The sequence below is a fragment of the Trichechus manatus genome, unplaced genomic scaffold (genome assembly GCF_000243295.1).
Source record: "Trichechus manatus latirostris isolate Lorelei unplaced genomic scaffold, TriManLat1.0 scaffold00001, whole genome shotgun sequence".
Classification (NCBI taxonomy): Eukaryota; Metazoa; Chordata; class Mammalia; order Sirenia; family Trichechidae; genus Trichechus; species Trichechus manatus.
The window spans coordinates 26,697,994-26,718,168 of record NW_004443937.1 but is presented as its reverse complement, the minus strand read 5'-3'; the positions used below and the strand labels follow the sequence as shown (position 1 = coordinate 26,718,168).

Sequence of the window (20,175 nt, the reverse complement as noted above, 5' to 3'; positions counted from 1 at the left end):
CTCTTAGGCTTTCTTCATTTTTTTTTCTTCCATTCTTTTTCTCATTCTTCCTGAAACAAATTGGTAGCAAGGGGTTTGTCCTCTATCTTGTAAATTCTTTCTTTGATTGTTTCAGTTCTGCTTCTTTGTCCTTCGATTAGGTTATCTCTTTGTGATATTGTATTGTTTTATCTTCTGGATTTCTAGTTGCTGTTTTTGTATTATTTCTAATTGTCTATTTGTCATTTTATTCTTGTATTGTTTTCCTGAATTCGTCCAGACTTTTGTCTACGTTTTCATTGGTTTTGTCGATGTTTTCTTTGATCTCTTTGAGGTCTGTGTATATAAGCCTTTTGAATTCCTTACCAGGTAATTCCATTACCATCTCTTCCTGAGGAAGGTTTTCTGCCCCTTTATTTTGGTCACTTGTCTTGTTTCTTTATATGGTTTGATATTGTCTGCTCTCTCCAAGGCACTAGCTTGTTATTTATTTATGATTTTTGTTTTGTTTTAATATATCAGAGTGAGCGGGTCAGGTTTGCTTCAGTGATCTCTCATCTGGCAGCATGGGGGCATTCACCATCTGCCTCTAGGTGGACAGGTCAGCAGTGGGTAGAGCCAGCTCTCATCACTGTTCATTGTGTATGTGAGATGGCAGAGTTCACTGTATATGTTTGATAGCTGAGGATATACTGGACAGGTACTAGCTGGTGATACAGGAATGCTCACAGTCACTTGCCAGGTGGGTGGGCTGTGGGCAAGGAGCAGGGCAGGTGGCTGGGGGATGTGGAGGTGCTCTCAGCAGGGGAGGGATAGGGCGGTTGCCCAGGGAGCATGCAGGCGCTCTCCTCAGCACCGGAGGGGCAGGCGAATGGGGTTGTGCAAGCATTCTCTCTGATGGGGAGAGAGTCAGGACAGGTGGCTGCGGGGGGGTCTCGCAAGCGCTCTCTTCAGCGAGGGAGGGGGTGGACAGATGGCCGTGAGTTGCGCATGCGCTCTTTCTGGCAGGGGAGGGGCAAGGCAGGCAGTCGGGGTGGGGGAGAGAGAAAAAAAAGGAGGGGGCTCGTCTGTTGCTCCATGTTTGCCACCCACCCTACTGATGAGGTACCGCCATTGGAGGGTCACTCTGTCTCTGGATGTTGATTTCCTCTCTGCTCTCTGTACACTGGAGCCCTGGTGGTGTAGTAGTTAACAGTTCAGCTGCTAACCAAAAGGTCAGCAGCTCAAATCTACCACCCACTCCTTGGAAGCCCTATGGGGCAGTTGTGCTCTGTCCTGTAGGGTTGCTATGAGTCAGAATGGACTCAGCAGCAGCAGGTTTGGTTATTTTTTTTTCTGTGTACACTGGGACCCCTGAAGCTTTTATTTTCCTTCCTGGACCTTTCCTTCTTAGTTCCAGTTTATGTTCTTCTCACCTTGTTTCACTCTGGTATGCCTACGCAGTTTCTCTATCTCCTATTGGTAGTTCCGTGATGCTGTCTTCCTGTGTTTCTCACCCAGGGTCACTGCTAGCTTTTTCTCAAAATGGCCCCACTGTGCCAGACTGGCTGGCAGGGCACCTGCACTCCGTATCTCTCTCCGTTTGCTGCTGTCATTCAGTTTCTTTTTCCATTTGGTATTTGATATAATTGTATATCCATTTCATTTGATGAACAGAGTTCCAGGGTTGTCATCTATATCTGTTGTATTTTGTTTCTCGGGTCTTTGCTGTAGAGGGACTGCGTGGTGCGTCTGACTAGACTGCCATCTTGAATCAGTCTGGGACTTTCTCTAATTTCTTAATCACAGTTACTTTTGGAATCATTTCAATCTTGTCCTAGCACAATAATGAAAAAGTTACAATGATATTAAACCGCAGTCCTAATAAATATTAATTTATTGAGTGGCTTGCTTTATAAAGTGATACATTGTGCTAGGCACTAAGGCTACATAGGAAGATAAAAAAAAAATCTGGTGCTTCTCCTCAAGATATCTAATGGAAATTAGAATCTCACTAACAAAATGACAGTATTGTGGAGCTATAATGGCATTGTGCATAGAATGTTTTGGGAATATGAAGGGAGACAGGAATAACTTCACAGAGGAAGAGGACTGTTCTGTGATATTATCAGACCCATTGAATGGGTGTGATATTCTGGAAAGGCTGCACAGTTTAAAAACGTTAGAGCTGTGGGGAGCATTTCCAGGATAAAACAGGATGACATGAATGTTAAGAGCATGAGCTATAACTCAGCCCATGAGGCTGCCAAATCTTAACCATTACATGGTAGTAGTGAGAAAAAAAAAAAATATAGCTAGAGCTAACACTTAATGATCGCTTACAGTGTCCTAAGCATAAGCACTATGCTAAACTTTTAACGTTGTTGTTAGGTGCCATTGAGTTGATTTCAACTCATAGTGGCCCCATGTGACAGAGTAGAACTGCCTGTAGGGTTTTCTTGGCTGACATCTTTACGGAAGCAGATTGTCAGGTCTTTCTCCTGCAGAGCCACTGTGTGGATTCAAACCACCAACCTTTCAGTTAGCAGCCAAGCACTTAACCATTTATGCCACCAGGGCTTCTTTCTTAACATAATATGCTGCACTTAATCTTCACAAAACCCCACAATCGGCCATTTTACTGTTGAAGAAATTGATCCTTCTTTTGATATATTGCTAAAGACTGCATTAAAACCATGGAGTCAAGATTAGGACCCAAAGGAGTCAAACTGCCTGGATATTTGTGTTAATAGAATTAAAAAGGAGCAAAAGTAGAGTAGGTGTTGATGAAAAATATGCAGAAAGAAATGTTAACGTGTAACAATTTAACCATATCGAAATGATTAGAAATAGGCAAAAACAACACCAGAATGTTATGCCTGGGTAATTGTATAAAGAGGCATTGAGGAAAATTTCAAGTAAAGGTATATAGATGAATTTTATCACATTTAGGACAACAGTAGGTTCAAAGATCAGTTTTCCCAAGCAATCAGGTAGCAACACCAGAACACTAAAGAAAGATTTTAGAGGCTGCCTGAAATCATGGAGAAGGTTAGGGAAGAATCTTGAGATAAGATGGTGATGTTAGTTGATGTTGAGTTAATTCCAACTGGTGCAAATGATTAAGCAGTCAACTACTAGCCAAAAGGTTGTTGGTTCGAACCCACACAGGGGTGCCTTGGAAGACAGGCCTAGAGATAATGCTTCGGAAAGGTCACAGGCTCGAAAACCCTATGGAGTACAGCTCTCCTCTGCATATATGGGGTCACGATAAGATGAGACAGAAGAGTGGAAAAGAGTATAAAATGCCAAGGAAATGGAGGATAAAGGGATTAATATGGTAGAACCCTGTCAAAAATATCAGCCAGTTGTTGGAAGAATCTCAAGAATCATTAAAATTAATGTTATTATTTTAGTTTTCCAAATTTAAAAGGGCATTTTCTAAATACTCTGGTCAGCTACTCTTGTGATAATCATCCATGATATTGAATATCTAAAGGCACTATACTCACCACGTCATAGAATCATTGGACAGACTGTTCCCAAAGAAATACTAGATATTTTGTCTCATCTCCTTAAGATATATTTAAGCTCTGTAATGAAGCACTGGTGGCTCAGTGGTAGAATTCTCACTTTCGTGCAGGAGACCTTGGTTCGATTGCTGGCCAGTGCACCTTATGCACAGCCGCTACCCATCTGTCATCAGAGGCTTGCATGTTGGTATGATGCTGAATAGGTTTCAGTAGAGCTTCCAGACTAAGACAGACTAGGAAGAAAGGCCTGGCAATCCACTTCCAAAAATCAGCCAGTGAAAACCTATGGACCATAACAGTCTGATCGACAACTGATAGCGGGGATGGCGAAAGACCAGCATTTGATTTCTTTGGGCATAGGGTTGCTGTGAGTCGGGGACAAACTTGATATCAGGTAACAACAACAACAAGCTCTTAAAGGCAGAATTTTTTTCCCCCCATACAAAAATTTATACATACATTGTTATGTGACTCCAATTGCTCTCCCTATACTATGACAGCACACTTCTTTCCACCCCTGATTCCCCATGTCCATTCAACCAGCTCCTGACCCTCTCTGCCTTCCCATCCCACCTCCAGACAGAAGCTGCCCATTTAGTCTCTTGTATCTAGTTGAGCTAAGAGGCACACTCCTCACAAGTATCACTTTATGTCCCACAGTCCAGTCCAATCCCTGTCTGAAGAGTTGGCCTCAGAAATTGTTTTAGTTCTGGGCTGATAAGAGAATCCAGACGCCATGCTTTCTGGGGTTCCTCCAGTATCAGTCAGACCATTGAGTCTGGTCTTCTTACTAGAATTTGAGTTATGCACCCCACCTTTCTCCTGTTCCATACAGGACTCTCTGTTGTGTTCCCTGTCAGGGCAGTCGGTGGTGGTAGCCGGGTACCAGCGAGTTCTTCTGGTCTCAGGCTGATGAAGTCTCTGGTTTATAAGGCCCTTCTGTCTCCTGGGCTAATACTTTCCTTGTGTCTTTGGTGTTCTTCATTCTCCAGGTGGTTGGGACAAATTGATGCATCTTAGATGGCCGCTGCAAGCTTTTAAGACCCCAGACATAAAGGCAGAATATTTGTTGCTGATTTTGCCTCCAGTTTAGGGTGATGAAAATGTTAGACACTTGGTATTTGTGTTTAATGGCCCAATTTTAGGATTTAAGTAGCCAAGACTCGGTTTTGGCCAAGTGTGTGGTTTTATAGAGAAATGAACAGCAAATTACTGAGGAGCAATCATCGTCTGGAACTTTTTAATTAGTTAATTAATTTTTATTGTACTTTAGATGAAGGTTTACAGAACAAACTGTTTCTCATTGAACAGTTAGTACACATTGTTTTGTGACATTGGTTACCATCCCCACGACATGTCAACACTCTCCCCTTCTCAACCTTGGGTTTCCTATAACCAGCTTTCCTGACTCCTCCTGCCTTCTAGTCTTTGCCCCTGGGCTGGTGTGCCCATTTAGTCTGATTTTGTTTTATGGGCCCGTCTAATCTTGGGCTGAAGGGTGAACCTTAGGAGTGACTTCATTACTGATCTAAAAGGGTGTCTGGGGCCATACTTTTGGGATTTCTCCAGTCTCTGTTACACCAGTAAGTCTTTTTTTGTGAGTTAGAGTTTTGTTCTACAAACTCTGTTCAAACTTTGTTCTCCAGCTCTGTCCAGGAGTCTTCTGAAACTTTTTATTGTAGCTCTGGAAAAACGTGAGAGATGCCAAATTTGATCAGTGCTCGAACTGGTGGTCCTGCTGTTCACTTGGTGGTGTGGCAAGTGTATCCTGTTCTTTTTTTTTTTTAGTTGTGTTTTAGGTGAAAGTTTACGCAGCAAATTAGATTCCCATTCAAAAGTTCATACACAAATTGTTCTGTGACATTGGTTCCCGCAATGTTTCAGCCCTCTCACCATTTCCACCCTGTCTGCCTCATTTTCATCCATCCAGTTTCCCTGCCCCTCCTGCCTTCTCATCTTTGCTTTTGGGTAAATGTTGACTGTTTTGTCTCATATAGTTGATTGTTTAAAGAAGCACGTTATTATTTTTGTTGTTAATTTTATAGGCTAGTGCATTATTAGGTTGAAAGGTGACCTCCAGGAGTGGCTTCAATTCCAGGTTGAAAGGGTATCTTAAGGTGATAGTCTAGGGGGTTCTGCTAGCCTATCAGTACAGTAAGTCTGGTCTTTTTTTATGAATTCCTGTTCTATTTTGCATTCACATGATTTCTCAATGTTATTCCTCTTTCTGTCACATCATTTAAAATCCTCTGCATGTTTTTTTCTTAGATCCTACATTAAAGCACCTTGAGAGTATGGCATACTTTGTTGTTTCCTTCGCAATTCCCAATACCTTGTTTGTTATAATAATACATGGTAGTCACTCAGGCAATATTTATACAGTTTGCCTTGGTATTCCTATTTTATGCAGTCCCAAGAAAGGGGTGTATTCTTCTCCATGGCCTTTGGCATGCCCCTTGGACTTCCTGTGGAAGAAAGACTCCGGCTTGAGTCTGATTTTGCTTAGATCATGGACATCATTGGTGTGTTGCCTCTTATTTATTAGTACTTGTAGGCTTTTGATACCCCTGGCTATCATAAGCTCTCAGATTAATGAATAATCTAACTCTACTCTTGATCGTTAGTGCAGCCAGTTAGGAATCTTAATTGAAGAAATGTTGTCTATTTAAATAACTGTATCTGTATTACGATTATGGCAGAATTAAATATCCAACAGGCTTTTCTTTGTCTGAAAGAACACTGTTGAATTTAAGCAAACGAGTTTTAAGCATTTATAAGATACAAAATATCTTAGATTTAAGGTATCCAGATGCTTCATAGAATTGGTATTTCATTTTGCTTGGGTGGATTTCACTGTTACTGCTTTCATGAAGGTGTTGACACTGTGCATTCTTACACCACTGAGAGAATACCCATGTTTGATAGGGTGCTGTTTTAATTTCCAAATCTTCCTAATACATTTGCTTTCAATGCTAAAACCAGGTTTCACTTCTGATTAAGGTGAAAGACAAATTAATGTTTTGTCCCTTAGGCGGAGGTTTGACCTACAGAACCCATCCCGAATGGATCGAAATGTTGAAATGTTTATGAACATCGAAAAAACATTGGTGCAGGTAACTGAGAAAGTTAGATTATTAAAAAAATTTTTAAATATGCTTTCAGTTTTAATATCGATTTTATTGGATTGTCAAAAGATCACATAAAAAGTTCTAAATCTTTTATTATTCCTATGAGGCTCTCAGAATTAGAGCTATAAAGTATAATAATCTTGTTATTTTAAGAATATTGATCTTAAACATCTAATGAAATAATCTGTGATATTTTTCTTTATTAATTTCACGTGATCCATTATTTTAATCTCATATTTAATATTTAACAGCCATTCTGCTAGTCACTTGGCTTATACAGTCATTTTCTTTGGATTTTTTCCATGTTGTGCCATAAATATAGATCTTGTTAATCCAACTAGATTATAATCTGGAGGAGAGAACACTTAATTTTTTTCACTTGTGTTTCCTAGTATTTTGTTTGGTAATTTTTACTGACCACTGAATTAACCTTACCAGAGTGGGTAGTGTATAGCTGGCAAAAATTCAGGTAGGTATTATCATTAATTTAGTGCCTGAAATGGGTTTGTCCCACAGACCATTCGCTAGAGGAATAACTGAATGATTTTTGTTTGTTGATTGATTTTTTTGGCCGTGGTTTGGGGAGTTTATATACAGATTTTAATCCATTGTTATTTGTAAGATTAGAAGTGGGAAAAAGGAGCTATAATCCAGTCTTTATTTTCTGTTAAGTAAATTACATGATGAGTCAAAATTAGCACTTCTTTTTCCTCCCAAATAAAAGATGATCACATAAAAGGTGTAACTAAAAACACTGCATTAGACTGCTAAACTGTGAGTTTAGCTGAAATTGGTTAGGAGGATTACTCTGGCAATGTGGAACCTTAATTATGACGCTTGAATTCCTTTAGATCATAATTCTCAGCACTTTGTATCCAAGTATACCTAACTGCAGAGAAGGGATCTGAGGGTAGCCTAATGTGGCCTGTTGAACACCTGGGTTTTATCTTGAGCTAAGACTTCTGCATTCCAATCCAAAGAACAACTTCCCATTTTAAGAAGCATGACTTTGAGTGTCAACTTTTGCCCTTTAGGCAATGTGTAAATAAAGTGACATTATTTCAAAACCAAGAGAATTTCAACGTCTGTTCTTTCTTCCTCAGAACAATTGTCTGACCAGACCTAACATCTACCTCATTCCAGACATCGATCTGAAGTTGGCTAACAAATTGAAAGATATCATCAAACGACATCAGGTAATAGATAACAGTCACTTCAGAAACAGTAGTATTCAGCCTCTTTTAAATGTCCACAATAATATCTTTTGGTTTCTGTATACAGCTGCGTTGAATTTTTTTTCTCTGTCTTTGGGTTTTTGCAGCACTAGGTTGTTTCTTTCCACGTGTCTTCAATTCTTAGCCTAGATATAGTAGCACCATTATCTTACAGTAACCTTATTGGTTTGGAGTCATTATAGTCTTAGGAAATGGCATCTACATAAGAGTTAAGGAAAAAAAAACCCGGTTGCCATCAGGTAGATTCCAACTCCTGGCAACCCCATGTGTGTCAGAGTATAACTGTGCTCCATAGGGTTTTCAGTAGTTGATTTTTCAGAAATCGATCATCAAGCCTTTCTTCCAAGGTGCTTCTGGGTGTACTTGAAATGCCATCCTTTTGGTTAGCAGCCAAATGCGTTAAACCGTTTGCACCACTCAGAGACTCTTAGAGTTAAGGAACCCAGTGGATCTGCATCACAGCATTCTGCATCATGGAGATCACAAAGTCAAATAGAGTGAGAGCTGGTGACACAGTTGTTGGTGGCAGGAAATCAAGTATTAAAAACTTGAAGTAAATCTGCCTCTTCCCTCCCCCAGTTATATGTATTATATTTGTATATATGGTTTTTTTAAAATAAAATTACTGAAAAATTTCATTCTCCCCATAAGCTTACTTTGTCTTGGCGTACATATACCAGTGCTGTCTTGTGACATCTTCACCTCCTTCCTTTAACCTCATTTTTAGGCTGAGACCTTGGGTATTTATTGAGTGTAGGTTTGTGACTATAGGCAGTAAGACCGGAACTGAACCTGTGAGGTAGGTAACTAGCTGAGAAACCCAGGTAGAAAGTACTTTTCTGAAACAACATTGTTTGAGCAGCAGAGTTTTAGGAATCTTTAGGAGTGGCTGAGAAGCCTCATAAAACATCTTTATCTTTTCTGCTGCAAAAGAGATTGCCAGCTGAATTACGGTTTGAGCATTTAGTAAAATACCTCGCAGGTTCCTAAAGTGAAGGTTTCTAATACTGTTTACAATTAGATTTAGTACAGTCCTTCTCTTATCTACAACATCCCTACTGTCTTAGTCATCTAGTGCTGCTCTAACAGGAATACCACATGTGGATGATTTTAGCAAAGAGAAGTTTATTCTCTCACAGTCCAGTAGGCTATAAGTCCAAATTCAGGGCGTCAGTTCCATGGGAACGCTCTCTCCGTTGGCTCTGGAAGAGGGCCTGTGTCATCAGTCTTCCTTTGGTCTGGGAGCTTCTCTGCGTGGGAACTTCAGGTCCAAAGGTCGTGCTCTGCTCCCAGCACTGCTTTCTTGATGGTATGAGGTCCCCAAGTGTCTCTGCTCGCTTCTCTCTTTTATATCTCAAAAGAGATTGCATTAAGACACTAATTTTGTCAGCCTCATCAGTATAACCTCATCACAGTGATAGAATTTACAACACATAAGGAGATCACATATAATGTCATCATAGTGATACAGTTGACAACACATAAGGAAATCACATCAGATAACACAATCATACAATGCTGGGAATCATCACACAGCCAAGCTGACAGATATTTTTGGGGAACACAACTCAATCCATGACACCTACCAAAGAGAAAGATAGTGTAATTGTGCTGTCAGATCGGGCGCTCTGAAAGTCCATTGTCTCTTTTCACTAGCAATAGGACTTTGAAGAAAGCACTTAAACTTTTTTTCTCTACTGTACTCTGTTTATTGGAGTGGCTGTTCATGGTAGCTCAATTACGTATGTAACGTTAGAGGGCAAAAATAGAACAAATTAAGTTGCTGGTTCTTGCCTTCAAGCTGAAAATACCTTCTCTTACTTCTACCGAATCATACTGGGAAGAGTTTATGTATATTTCTGTAGTTTGTGCTGAATATTTAACTGTCATATTTCTTACGAAATTTGACTTAGTGATTTTTTTCTAGGAATACCCTCCAGAGGACTGTAAGGATCTGGCTGGTTTCAATAGAATCTTAGGGAAGATAATAACAATAGTACTGTTACTGAATAGTGATAATCAGGCCTTTGTGCAAAGTGTTTTAAATGCAGTAGTAACTCATTAGTGGACCATTTACAGTGTGTTTGTTCTTGGCTCATTGCATCTACTAACTCAGTCCTAACAAAATTCCTGTGAAATAGGTATTACTGTTATGACTTCATTCCACAGAAGACACTGAAGCACAAAAAAGTTAACTTGTCCCATATCATGCAGGTAGTAAATGGCAGAGCTGAGGTTCAAACATAGGCTTGTGTGACTGACACCAGAGACCAGTGTTCTAAACACTGTGCTGTTCCGTCTGTTGCCTCACACTCAGTGAGTGCTGAGGTCTCGTTTTCAGCCTTGCTGGGAGCTTTGCAGAGGTTTGCCTGAACGCTTCAGTGATCAAGAATTTCTGCTAATTCACCTTTTAAAAAAAAAAAAAAACCTTGTCATTGAGTTGATTCTGACTCATAGCAACCCTATATGACAGAGTAGAACTGCCCCATAGTGTTCCAAGGAGTAGTTGGTGGATTCAGAATACCTATCTTTTGGTTAGCAGCCAAGCTCTTAACTACTGTGCCACCAGGGCCCCAATTCATCTCTAGACAGCTCTAAATTTTGAATTTTAGAATTTTCCGCTGGTTGAAAATAGCATTATTACATTTCTCTGGTTGTAATAATTAGTAAATACTCATTGTCAAAGAACAATTCAGAAATGCATTAAAATACTGCTTAAGCCTGGTTTTAAGACTTCTCCCCATTCTCATGTTCTCCAGAGTAAGCACTTTTTGTTTTGAAGTGATGTTCTAGAGTGTATGCAGTAATCTAACTGTGGTATAACCGGAACTTGACTTTAGCTTTTATATCATTCACTATCCATGCAACATTGACTTAACCATTTTGTGAACTGATTTCCTGCTTTGAATTTTTTGCTGATACCATGTGTTGTCATTAATGGAAGTATGCTGAATTGTTGAGTGTGTCTGAATTTTTGGTAGGTAGTGTGGATTTTTTTTTTCCTTGCCCCCTCCCACAAGCCTACCGTAAGTGTTTAGTGGTACATATGAAGTACCACTAATTATACCTCAGAGTCCCCACCAGGGTATATTGGTACATATGTGTGTAACAAAAATTCAGAATGTTTGTTTTTCCTACCAAAAATTCAGACACCTCATACAATACCCTGTAAAAACAGTGATTGTGGCACAAGCATGTTTCTTCAGTTTTAAGCAGTCATAAAGGCCTCTGCCTCACAGCAGCATGCACTGTCAGTAGTGCAACAACTTCCCAATAAACCTTCAGAAACAGAAAAATTACTTGTCCCTAGAGGTACCCAAGAGCACGAAAGGGTTAAAACAACAGCAGCAGCATACTTGCACGCTAAAATAGAGTCAGCTGTCCGTTGTATATGTACACAGCGCAAGCTTAGGGCTCAGGGCCATAAACCTGCAATGATTCACTTTAGATGATAGTTTGTGATGACTTCGGGGTTACTTGTAGAACTGTTGTTGTTACTTGCTGTTAATTTGATTCCAGCTCTTGGTGACCCCATGTGTGTCAGAGTAGAACTGTGTTCCATAGGGTTTTCAAGGATGTGACCTTTCAAAGCAGATTACTAGGCCTGTCTTCCAAGGTGCCTCTGGGTGGGTTGGAACCGAGAACATTTCACCAGTAATCCAGCACTTAACTGTTTGTGCCACCCAGGGACTAAATTCACCTGTTTTAAGTATACAGTTTGGTCACCTTTGGCAGTTGTAAACCCCTACTTCTCACTTATCGACTATCTCATTATTTGACATTTTGCATTTATGACAGTAGTAAAAAATCTACAGTCTATTTTGCACATTAACAACCTACGTCTGGCAATAATGAATACAGATGTATGAGGTGAGAAAAACGCTGTCTCTGATGGTTAACGTTGTGTGTCAACTTGGCTGGGCCATGATTCTCAGTGGTTTGGCAGTTATGTAATGATGTAATTTGGCACTTACATAATGATGTAGCCATCATCTATTTTGTGATCTGATGTGGTCATCCACCATTTTTGCATAATGACCTGGTCTTTGGAACCTAACCATGTTGATAAGTGAGGAGTGGGTGTACAGGTGAGTAATCATCACTATAAACAAGATAGAGAACATTTCTGTAACCCTAAAAGTCGCTCAAGGAGCCTTAGTGGCACAGTTGTTATGTGCTCGAATGCTAATGGAAAGGTTGACGGTTCAAACCCACCAGCCACTCTGTGGGAGAAAAGACCTGGCAATCTGCTTTGGTACAAAGATTTCAGCCTAGGAAACTATATGGGGCAGTTCTACTCCATCCTTTAGGGTCGCTGTGAGTCATAATCGACTTGATGGCACACAGCAGTAACAACAAAAGTTCCTTATGTGGCTTTGCAGTCATTTCCCACCCCAAATCTCTAGCCTCTCACAACCTTTAATCTGCTTTCTGTCACTCTGGCTCTGCAGGGCTCTCACTGCAGACCTCTGCCCAGTCCACTTCCTGTATCCTGGTCCCTCCTGCCTACCGGTCAGGCCTCATCCTGCATGTCCCCCACTAGAATTAGAGATACCCATGTTACTGTTATGAATATCCAGAGATACGTAGAGAATTAACTAAGAGGTTCTTGTATAATTTTTCCATATAGTAACATAAACTGTCTATTGACAGTTTATCTGTTTATTTATTTTTGTTGTTTAATGCTAGTCACCCTTTCCTTGGCTAAAAATAATAAAATATTATGATCTTAATATTCTTACAATAAGTATAATAAGTGAAACATCACCTTTGTAATTCTTACGGAATTTTTATCTGGCATCTCGTAGTTTATGATTACCATGCGCTTTATTTTTACGTTTCTTATTCGTTTGCTTTTCAGGGAACATATACTGATGAGAAGTCAAAAGCTTCCCACCACATATACCCATATCCTTCCTCACAAGAAGATGGTAAGTTACTGTTTTGGTTGTGAACTGATCACCTTATCCTCTGTTAGATTTTAAGTTCTACCAGCAGAGGTTTAAACAATATAACCAGCTTATTTAGAAAGAGAACTTCAAGTATTACATAAATTTAATTCCACAGATTATTTAAATGTACATTTTTCCGTTATTTTCTTTAATGAAGAATTATGTCATTTTGCTGAATTGGGCTAAGAATTTTATTATTTAGTAACTGAATAATTTTACTGAACAGATAAATTCGTTGGTTAAAGTTTACTAAAATTATGTGTTGTCATATCAGACAAATTAAAGATAATTTATTAAAAGATTAATTTTGTGCCACCCAACTTTCTAACTATTAGGCTTTTGTTTCTTTGTTGGTAATCATTATCCAGTTGTTAAGTCTGGTCATCCCTTATATATCAGCCTCACTGAATGATTGCTATGACTTTTATTTTCTGAAAATTAAGACTTTGCAAGATAGAAGGACATCTCTGGGGAAGACTAGCTTACTGGTTGTCTGCATAGGACTGCACAGCAGGACATTGCTTTGGTGAATTTACAATCGTTCAGATTCTGATCTTCAGTTCTGCAGATCCTAAAAAGTGATTTTTGTTAGTGGCTAGAGTTCATGAGATGTATGGATACTGACCCTTGCTAACCATCTTTTCAAAGGGTTGAGCTGCAGAATTAAATATGAATTAGTTTAAAGTGAGAAATAGAACTCCTGCAGGGATGCAACAATCAGGTCTGCTGGTGGGCACAACATATCCATGCAGCACATCTATGTAAGAAGCCAAATTATGTCACATTTGAATTACTCCATACTGAGTGTGTTTTTCTGACCAGTGCAGTTATGCTAGAAGATAATAATCAAACGATTACCAGACAGTCTTTGTATGCCTGAAAATTGCTAGGTAATCCATGGATCAAAGAAATAATAAAACGGAAAGAAAATCTTTGCAAGTGAGTAAGAATGAAAGTACAACAATAAATTTTCTAGACTGCAGTTAAAGTTATGCCTAAGGAAATTCTTTAAATACAAATATTAAGGAGAAGGCTGGAAATCGGTGATTCAAACACCTTTCTCAAGGCGTTGGAAAAATAACAGCAAATTCAACCTAAAGAAATAAGGAAATAAAAAAGACGAGCAAAAATTAATGATACAGAAAATACACGATAGCAATGTACTCAGCCATGTCAGAAATGGTTCTTAGAAAAAACTAATGATAAATTCTTGCTGAAAATGAGTGAGAACAGAGAAAGGAATAAATAATGTCAAGAATGAAGGGGGCATTATACAGATCCTGCACACATGAAATAGAAATTCCAAATAGTTGCGTACCTACTAAAGAAATTGAATCTATAATGTAAAAACTATCCTCAAAATAAAATTCAAGTTACAGATGAGTTTGCTGATGAAATCTACCACACATTTAAATGACGAAGTAACCAGCTTGTCTTTAATTATATATGTTAGAAATCACAGAAAGAATCAAAAGATCCCAACTTGTTTTTAAGCTATATCCTTAATACCAATACTTGAAAATGACATCATGAGGAAGGAAAATTACAGAAAATTGCATCTGTATTTACACATGAACAGAGATGCAGAAATTTTAAATAAAATATTCTCAAAATCAGTCTAGCAGTATATAAAAAGGATAATTTATCACAACCAAGGCAAATTTATTCCAGGATTACAAAGTTATTCTAGGACATAAACATTGATCAGTAGAATTCAGTATGTTTACAGAATAAAGGAGAAAAATCACATGATCAACTCAGTAAATATAGAGAAATTTGATAAGTACAATATCTGCTTATTATTTACAAACAAATATATAGTAAGTTTGGAAAAGGGAAGGAACTTTCTTAATCTAGTATAGGGTATCTACCAAAAACAAAAAAAATCCCTATAGCAAACATCATACTTAATAGTAAAATGTTGAAAGCTTTTCCTCTGAGATCAGGAATCTGTGTGATCCCATCACCATTTGTGTTTAAAAATTTTAGTGCAGTAAGGGGAAAGAGAAATAAAATGGATAAATGTTGGAACAGGAAGAAATGCCATCCTCATTTGCAAACATGAATGGTTATGTAGAATACTCAGAAGAGTTTGCAGAACAAAACTATAAAAGTGAGTTTAACGTGGTTTTTAGGTGTAAGATCAGTATAAAGTGATGTATTTCTATATACTAACACCAAATAGAAAATAGAATTAAAAGATAGCATTTACAGAACGACCTGACGATCTAGTTCTAAAAAAATTGGCCAGTGAAAACCTTATGAATAGCAATGAAACATTGTCTGATACAGTGCTGGAAGCTGAGCCTCTCAGGTTGGAAGACACTCCAAATACTACTGGGGAAGAGTTACCTCCTCAAAGTAGAGTCAGCCTTAATGATGTGGACGGAGTCAAGCTTTCGAGACCTTCATCTGCTGATGTAGCGTGACTCAAAATGAGAAGAAACAGGTGCAAACGTCCGTTAATAATCAGAACGTGGAATGTACAAAGTATGAATCCAGGAAAATTGGAAATCGGCAGAAATAAAATGGAACGCATAAAGATCGATATCCTAGGCATTAGTGAGCTGAAATGGACTGGTAGTGGCCATTTTGAATCAGATGATCATATAGTCTACTACGCCAGGAATGACAAATTGAAGAGGAACAGTGTCAAATTCATCGTCAAAAAGAACATTTCAAGATCTGTCCTGAAGTACAACAGTGTCAGTGATAGGATAATATCCATACGCCTATAATTTATTCAGTCTATATGCCGAGCAAATAATCTGAGACTCTGGACTATATAAAGAACGGAGCATCAGGATTGGAGGAAGACTCATTAACCTGCGTTATGCAGGTGACAGAACCTTGCTTGCTCAAAGAAGACTTGAAGCAGTTACTGATGAAGATCAAAGACCATGGCTTTCAGTATGGATTACATACATCTCAACATAAAAACAGAAATCCTCACAACTGAACAGGTAAGCAGCATCATGATAAATGGAGAAAAGATTGAAGTTATCAAGGATTTGATTTTACCTGGATCCACAGTAAACACCCATGGAAGCAGCAGTCAAATCCAATGACGCACTGCATACATTGGGCAAATCTGCTGCAAAAGACCTCTTCAAAGTGTCAAAAAGCAAAGATGTCACTTTAGGGACTAAAAACGCACCTGACCAAAGCCATGGTAGTTTCAACTGCCTCATATGCGTGCAAAAACTGGACAGTGAATAAAGACAGAGGAAGAACGGATACCTTTGAATTACGGTGTTGGCGAAGAATGTTGGATTTACCATGGACTGCCGTAAGAACACACGAATCTGTGTTGGAAGAAGTACAGCCAGAATGCTCCTTAGAAGCGAGGATTCTTCTCACGTACTTTGGACATGTCATCAGGAGGAACCAGTCCCTGGAGAAGGACATCATGCTTGTAAAGTAGCGGGTCAGCGAAAAGAGGAAGACCCTCAACGAGATGGATTGACACAGTGGCTGCAGCAGTGGGCTCAAACATTGCAACAATTGTGAGGATGGCGCAGGACGGGGCAGTGTTTCGTTGAGTTCATAGGATCCCTATGAGTAGGAACTGAGTTGACGGCACCTAACAACAAGAGTGATTCTAATGAAAGATGTGCCTAAATTTTAACACAGAACAGTTTTATGTTATTGATAGAAATTAAAGAACACCTAAGGGATTTAACATTTTTATGGAATTAAGAGTCAATTTTTTAATGAAGTGAATTCTTCCCACATTGTTCAGTATATTCAATGCATGGATGTGTGTGTGTATATAATTTAACAGTTTATTCTAATGTATATTTGGAAATGCATAGCGCCAAGAATAGCCAATTCACACTTGAAGGTACGCAGGGTGGGAAGGCTTGCTTTATTGAATGTGAGGAACTATTATGAAGCTACATTAATTAAAATAGTGTGATATTGGCAGAGGATTAATGGAACAGAATAGAGAGGCCAGAAACAGATCTACTCACGTATACATGCTTAATTTACAATGTAAGTGGTGGGGGAAAAAGTGTTTTTAGTAAGTGTTGCTGGGTCAGTTGGAGGGTGAAATTAGATCTCTGCCAAGTTTAAAATGTTTAGGTCATATGGTAACTGTATACTTAACATTTTGAGTTAACTGCTAGACTGTTTTGCAAAGTGACGTCAACCATTTTACATTCTTACTAACAGTGTATGAGGTTCTAGTTTGTCCACATCCTTGTCAACACTTGATATTGGTTGTCTTTTTTTTTTTTTTTAAGTAATAGTTTATTGTGTTTTTGGTGAAAGTTTACACAGTAAGTTAGGTTCCCATGTGACAGTTTTCACACATGCTGTTCGATGACAGTTCCATTTTTTATAATGTGTCAGCATTCTCTTTAATTGTGCTCTGGTTGTTCCATTTCCAGTACTCTAGTTTCCCTGTCCCCTTATCTTCTCATCTTTGCTTTAGAATAATTGTTGACCTTTTGGTAGAGCACCGTTCTTACGGGTAGTATCCTTTTATTTTGTATGCCACTCTGCTCTGTCCCTAAAAGGTGATCCTGTGATATTTTTTATTTGCTGTCCTTTTGATTATATCCATCCTAGTGGGTGTCAAGTGGTATCACTGTGGTTTTAGTTTGTATTTTTCTAATTGCTAATGATGTCGAGCATCTTTTCATGTGCTTATTGATCAGTTGTTTATCTTTTTTAGAGAAATGTCTATTCAGCCCTTTTGCCCATATTCTAGTTGGGTTATTTGTCTTTCTGTTGTTAAGTTGTAAGAGTTCTTTATATGTTTTGGATACTGGTTCCTTATTAGATATATGATTTATAAATATTTTTTCCAATTTTTCATGGATTGTCTTTTCACTTTCTTGATAGTTTCTTGAAGCAGACAAGTTTTTAATTTGATAAAGTCCAGTTTATCCTTTTTGCTGCTCTTGTTGCTCGTGCATTTGGTATCACATCTAAGAGACCATTGCCTAATACAAGGCCATGAAGACTTATGCCTGGGTTCTCTGAGTTTTATAGTTTTAGCTCTTAGATTTTCATCCTCAATTTTGATAACTGAAAATTTGATTTTACTTTTAATGGTTATAATTTTAACTCTTGTGATTGTTCTGTGAAGTGAGAAACCTCACCCTGCCTCTATCATTTATTTAGTATTTCCTCAACCCTTATCATGTTGTGTAATAGCAGCTGGTTTCCACTAGATGGAAGTGGTGTATAGTTGTGTATGTTAGAATACTAACTCTTGCTGGCTATCTCTTGTTTCTCCAGTATGGAGAACTTTTAGATTCTGGACTTTTTGAAAGAATTGCCTTTTACATATGATTAGAACTGTAATTGTTACATCTAATGAGTCCTTCCTTATTCTTGCTATTTTTGCTTTTCTCATTTGTGTAATATAACTTAGTTTACCACTTGCTTGGTAAGGAGATAGCACTTAAATTCAAGTTTTAATATGTTTAAGGCTATTTTTTTAATAAGATGTGATTCTACACATTGCAGGATTTACATTAGAGTAACTGGCTGTCAAGCAAATGTCAACTCTCTGCAGAGCCCTCTGCTGGGCCCCTTACATGTACATATTTTGGTTAACTGTGCAGGTGATGACAGTACCAACTACAGTACATTTAAGGGCATACTGTAATACCCTTGAAAATTTAATATGCCTTTTATGAGGATTTAATATTTAAAGTAATGGACCTTAAGGTATTAGTAAGATTTGTGAGTATGGCATGTGTATTAGTTTTATAAGGATCCCATAACAAAATACCACAAAGTAAGTGGCTTATGACAACAGGAATTTATTATCCCACTGTTCAGAAGGCTAGTTTTCCAAATTCAGGACCATATTCTCTAAAGGCTCTAAGTGAAGATCCTTTCTTGACCTTTCTGACTTCCGGTAGCCCCAGGCATTTCTTGGCTTACACATGCACTTTCCCATGACCGTCTTACCCATCTGTCTCTGTGTCTCTTCTCTCTATAGGGATACCACTCCGATGGGATTAGTACCCATCCTACTCTAGTGGAGCCCTGGTGGCACAGTGCCAAAAGGTCAGCAGTTTGAATCTACCAGCCACTTTTTGGAAACCCTATGGGACAGTTCTACTCTGTCCTGTAGGGTGGCTATGAGTCGGCATCGACTCGATGGCAACAGGTTTTTGGTTTAGTGACCCTATAGGACAGAGCAGAACTGTCCCATAGGGTTTCCAAGGAGCTGCTGGTGGTTTTGAACTTCCGTCCTTTTGGTTACCAGCCGACCTCTTAACCACTGTGCCATCAGGGCCCCATAGGGTTGCTGTGCATTGGAGTTGACTCCACGGCATCAGGGCCTACTCTAGTTTGACCTCATGTTAACTTAAATGATAACACCTTCAAATACCCTATTTCCAAACAAGGTCACCTTCACAGGTACCAAGGGTTAAGACTTCAACATATCTTTTCAGGAGACATAATTCATAACAGTCAGCCCTCAGGACCCCCAAAATTCAAGTCCTCCCAACATCTCAAAAGTCTTAACCCATTCCAGCATCAATTCTATTGTAAGTCCAAAATCTCATCTTCTGCATCATGTAAAGTAGGTGTGGTATGTTCCCTCCTTGACCAAAATTACTCTCCATCTGTAGACCTATGAAACCTAGAATAGAACTTATCAGCTTCTAAAATACAGTGGTGGAACAGGCATGTTATGGACATTCGTATTCCAAAGAGAGAAATTTGAGGGGAAAAAAGGGCCACGGGTCCTGAGCAGGGCAGGTTTTGTTAGATTTCAAAGCTTGATAATCCTCCTTGGCTGGATACTTTGTCCTCCATTTCCACTCAGGTGGCATCCCCACCCCCTGGAGGAAATAAGCTCTCCCCTTATAACCTCCGGGCATCTGTCCTCTGGATCTGTGGTGGCAGCAGAGTCCCACCGGCCTCCACACCACCACTGCAGGGTCACTCCTCCCTTTTCTTAAACAGCAGATGTTGTGTCTAGCTTCTTTAGTTAGCATAATACTTTCAGGGTTCATCCATATTGTATCATGTATCAGTACTTCATTCCCTTTTATGGCCAAAAAATATCCCATTATATGGATATACCACATTCTGTTTATCCATTCTTCAGTTAATGGATATTCGGATTATTTCCACTTTTGGGCTGTTGTGAATAATGCTGTTATTAACATTCATGTACAAGTTTTTGTCTGAATTTATATTTTCAGTTCTCTTGTTTATATACCTAAGGGTGGAATTGTTGGCTCATATAATAACTTGATTTTTAACATTTTGAGCAACTACCATACTTTTCCACAGAGGCTTCACCATTTCACAATCCTGAGTTTCTAGTTTTATAATCCCATGAGTTTCCAGTTTCTCCACATCTTCACCAGTGCTTTTTATTGTATCAAGT

The 20,175-nt window shown here is 38.8% G+C and overlaps 1 protein-coding gene across 6 annotated transcripts in view; it reads left to right on the top strand.

The window, feature by feature from the left end:
• The window catches only part of SMARCC1 (SWI/SNF related, matrix associated, actin dependent regulator of chromatin subfamily c member 1), a 168,542-nt gene that overhangs the window by 34,861 nt on the left and 113,506 nt on the right, over nt 1-20,175 (top strand). For all 6 annotated transcript variants that reach the window (XM_023726484.1, XM_004368479.1, XM_023726487.1 and 3 more), the window contains 3 exons: nt 6,523-6,604; nt 7,723-7,815; nt 12,716-12,785. In XM_023726484.1, coding sequence (XP_023582252.1) covers nt 6,523-6,604; nt 7,723-7,815; nt 12,716-12,785 — 245 coding nt within the window. The remainder of the gene's footprint in view (nt 1-6,522; nt 6,605-7,722; nt 7,816-12,715; nt 12,786-20,175) is intronic.